A 4,447-nucleotide genomic window follows, 5' to 3' on the forward strand; every position below is an offset into this window, starting at 1 on the left:
CTTGTTTCTCTCTGGCATTTTAGCAAAAACTCTTGTTTTTATGTATGTCACACCAAAACGCAGTCATTTGTACCCAGCCACACTTATTGGCAATACATTACCTTCCTCTTACTTTCTTTTTACCTTTAACTTCTTTTATCTTTTGCTCTTATTTCAGCAAAACTTTTTCCCACCCTCACCTTTAAAAATAAACAAATACATATACACATACAGTTTTCTGTTTCTACTGTCCTTACTGTGATAGATTTTAGTCTGATCATTACTTATTATATAGCAAACTGTAAACCCTAGTCAGACTCATTAACAGCAAGAATTAGCATATGCAATACAATTAGAGAGAATCTATCAGAGAAAGTCTTGTGAAGAAAATAATTAATCGATAAATAGCACCCATGAGTAATACATTACTCATTTTACATTCAGAATTGAGTAGAACAACCTTACTATAAATCAGACTCAGAAATACAGGCATTGCTCGGACAGTAACATTACACAGTACTTCAAGTAGACACATAAACGTAATGCAACATTTCAGAGAAAACTGTTAATAAATTGTTTGATGATACATGGCAACATGAATTTACAGTTGTTGGCTTCTTTAAACCAGCAGCTTCAGAGGTAATCACTGTAAATAAACCTAGTGTTTTCAACAAACCCTCATGTCACAATACTATCCAGTGACAGAAACAATGATAATAAATAGATGCCCCAGGGGAGTTGGGGGAACAAACAGAGAAATCCGTTTTCTGTTTTTCCATCAGAACAGGAATTTTGGAAGCCCCATGTCACATATTATAAAATAAGAAAATGCTTTTTGTAAAAATCAAAACATGGCCTCTATTAATCTTCCATATAATAAATAATATTTTCCACCTTTCCATGTTATCAGCCTCTGCAGAACAGTCCAGGTATGCTAGGATCTGTTTCTCCAAGTAACTGTCAATGTTCTCCTCTGTCACGGAAGATGCACTGAAAACATTCTGGATAGTTGAATTTGAAAATATTGCCTCGTATTTCCCATCAAAAATCAACTGCAATAACGATCCACTTTCTGGTGGGGGGAAAAAAAAAAAAAATCAGTGTCAACTTTGAAACAACTTCATCTTACAAGAGCTATTCAAACCAGAACAAATACCACTCCCCTTTCAAGGAAGGAATCTTCATTTAACATTGCAGGAAAAGTGCAGTTGCATTGAAACTAAAGAACATCAGTAGCAGACATCACTTTATACGAACTAAATTTTACAGAATTTGTAGTAATGTTACAGTGAAATACAAACTATCAGATGAATGTAAAACACAAACTTACACTGAAATTTCAGGGGACGTACCTGAATGGCCTTTCAAATATGTACACCACAGTTATTGAAAACAACTTCAATTATCACAAGAGAGTTTTCTTCCTCCAAAACATTTTACATGAGTGTGTTACAGTAATATCCTATAGATAAGACAATAATTTCACAGACTAGAGAACCCTTTTAGGGAAAACATGACAAATAAAAATGGTTCAATACTTGCAAGAGTTCAGTAAATAAATTCTCATGTAAAACTGCAGAAACTACCCAGTCCTTCCTTTAAATGTTTAGAATATTCACAAAGAATGGGCATTATGATTTTATCTTCATAAAAGAATTATTTTCCTATGATAAGTTTACTATCTCAATGAGAAGTCTGCATATGGAGTCAAATTCTTAGGAGTAACTACTAACGCGGATTTGGATCCATGAACGTTTCTCCACCGAAAGCCTTTCAAGACTAACAGAAGTCACGAAGTGCTGTACATTTAATTCCTAAGAAGCTTCAAACCCACCAAGTTCCTGATCTAGGCTACAGCTTTGTTCACAGAAGGTATCTTCCCTTTTTTCTTCAGATATGCTACACTGCAATCAATCCAGCAACTGTTAGAACAACTTCACCATATTAAAACCTTCTGTTCTTGAGCAAAATCAGTATCTGTCTACACTGCAGCTGTGGCTACAACTCATGTAGATGTACTAACTGGTTTTAAACTAGCTGATGCAGATGCTGGTAATGGTGCAGCTGAGGAAATGCAGAGGTCTGCATAGGATAGGTGCCTTAATATTAATCTGTGAGTCTAGTTGGGATTGCAGCTCTCGTGCACTCAGCGTTACCATAGCTACACTAATATTAGTGCCCGAGCTAGCAATTTAATGCTAGCACAGGTATAGATCCACACAAGCAGCAGCTGTGCAAGGAAGCGAACCAAACACCAAGCCCAAGCTCACCCAGCTAAAACAAGTATTCTAAATCTCAGACGCATGGGAAGACCAAGTACAGAACCAAATTCAAGAGCAGCGACGGATGACTTGGTAAGAAGAGGCGATAGAGATGATAGATTCATTCTAATATCTCTGGACCAGGCTGCTGACCACAATTTACTTTTGTTCCTTACAACAATGAATAGCCAAATGATGTAAGAGATCATTTGTGCTAGATGGTTTAAAAAACACTTTAAGCTGTACCTGGAAGGGCATATGCAAACGAACTGTAATGGTTCTGCAGCCCTGCTGACATCATACTCTCACAGAGAGCAGAAATAAGGAAAGATTTTCTCAAATCTATGCTTTGGAGAGACTGTCTTTCACCAGATAACAACTTCTCTATATTGGATTATAGTTGTCCAGACAGGCGATGCTGTAGTTTGTAGAATAACTATTGGCTGTGAGGACACTAATGAAGAATATTGAGGTTTTCTCTTTCCAGTAACACTGCAGCATAACTCTAAACACATAAAATCTACTTTTGATTCTGCGTTTAGCTTCTTATAAGACCAAATATAAATTCAAGGTCACAGTCTTTAAATTTAGTTTCAGGATCATCAATAGGAAGTGCCCACATAAGTGACGACTAAGAATCGTCACAAACCCCACCATTTTCTATCTCTACTGCAAGATACCTTTCTTCAATAACAGTCTTCCCCACATCTTACAGCAGCACACCACTTAAAAAAAAACAACAACAAAACAGAACACTCAAAAAAAGAAACCAACAAAACACACCACAAACAGCATATACAATTCTCAGTGAAAAGATAAGACAGATGTCAGTCACATCACCTAACATTCCCGGACAGTACAATGATTAAGGTTAAATAAGTAACAACATAAGGAAATAGAGCTGAGTAGCTCCATACAGGTCTCTTCCAAAATTCAGTAAGTGCTTGGGTAAGGATAAATGAGTTTTTTAATATGCTACAACCTCTACGTGATTTAAACAGCATGGCACATGACTTGAGCACAACTGTACTTCTAGCCTGTCTGAAACATGGAAGTACATTTTCATGACAAATGTTACATTTTAAAAGCTGCTGTGTTCCCCTGCAGGAAAGCTGGGTCAGTAACAATCTAATCAAGTCCCCTCAAGAGACTGCTTTCCATTGCTCCCTGAAGCAACTATGACTAAATAACTAATAAAATAGAGAACAGGTAGTTCACGCCAGACTTTTTCTCCTCGCGTTGTCCCAGAAGAAGGAGTTTCACATCACCGCCAAGTTCAAACAGGCCGGCAGTCCTTCACTCGTGGGTCATGAGGCAACCGAAGGAAGCACCGTGATTAAGAGCCTCCAGAGTGCCGACACGCAGCGGGCGGTGGGGCGCCCGCCCGCCGCCGGGCCGGGACTGCCTCCGCCGCAGCCCCTCCCCCCGAAGCCCTGTGGGGCCGGCAGGCAGCGGCCGAGCAGCTCTGAGGAGAGCCCCGGCGCGGCGGCCGCACCTCTCGCGCCTGCCCTGCCGGCAGCGCCGCCGGCCCTCCCTCCTCCAGGCTGACGAGCCCAACGGGCCTCCCCCGCCCCGCGGCGCCGGCAGGAGACCCCCGCAGCCCGGCAAGGGGCAGAAAGGGCGGGAAGGGGGGACACGACCACCCCTGGAGCGAGCGCGGGTGGAGGGAGCCGCCCCCCGCGGCCTCGGCTCGGCCTGCGGCCGGAGACGCTGGTGGCTCCGGCTACCCACAACAACGGCCGGGCCCCTTCCCTTCCCCGCGCCGGGCCGGGAACTCCCCTCACCTGCCGCCGCGACTTCACCCTGCTTCCACTCCAGGGACTCCGCCGCGCTGAGGAAGCCCCTCAGCAGGGAGCGCTCCAGGGCCAGCATGGTCCCGCCGCCCCCGCCCCGCTCCCCACCGCTGCTGCTGCCGCCTCGCTCGCGACCCCTGCGCTGACAGGCGCTGCCGCCGTCCCCTCAACCCATGTGCAGGAACCGGCCGCAGGGAGCCGCCATGACACCGGCGCCGGGCACGCCGGGAGGAGGCGGCACCGCGCAGGCGCAGTAGCAGCCGCCGCCGCAGCCCGAGTGCGCGCCCCTGGCAGAGCGGGGGGAGGCGGGAGGAGGCGCGTGCGTGGGCGTCCCAGGCGCAGCCGGCAGCCGCGTGCCGCAGCAGGAGCCCCACGTGCGCGGGGCGGGGCGGGGCGGAGGATGGGGCGGGGTGC

General features: G+C 45.4%; 1 protein-coding gene across 2 annotated transcripts in view; it reads right to left on the reverse strand.

Moving 5' to 3' along the window:
* TTC27 (tetratricopeptide repeat domain 27) overlaps positions 1-4,269 on the reverse strand; it is a 130,709-nt gene extending 126,440 nt beyond the window's left edge. Inside the window, exons 1-2 of one of the 2 annotated variants that reach the window (XM_087777218.1) lie at positions 4,025-4,269; positions 874-1,051 (exon numbers count right to left, since the gene is read on the reverse strand). In XM_087777218.1, coding sequence (XP_087633344.1) covers positions 874-1,051; positions 4,025-4,112 — 266 coding nt within the window. In that variant the 5' untranslated portion in view covers positions 4,113-4,269. The remainder of the gene's footprint in view (positions 1-873; positions 1,052-4,024) is intronic. The other variant, XM_087777219.1, reaches the window with a different exon arrangement.
* Positions 4,270-4,447: the final 178 nt, after the last annotated feature.

This window comes from Nipponia nippon, unplaced genomic scaffold, assembly GCF_047370975.1.
Source record: "Nipponia nippon isolate SJK-2023a ecotype South Korea unplaced genomic scaffold, ASM4737097v1 scaffold_4, whole genome shotgun sequence".
Lineage (NCBI taxonomy): Eukaryota > Metazoa > Chordata > Aves > Pelecaniformes > Threskiornithidae > Nipponia > Nipponia nippon.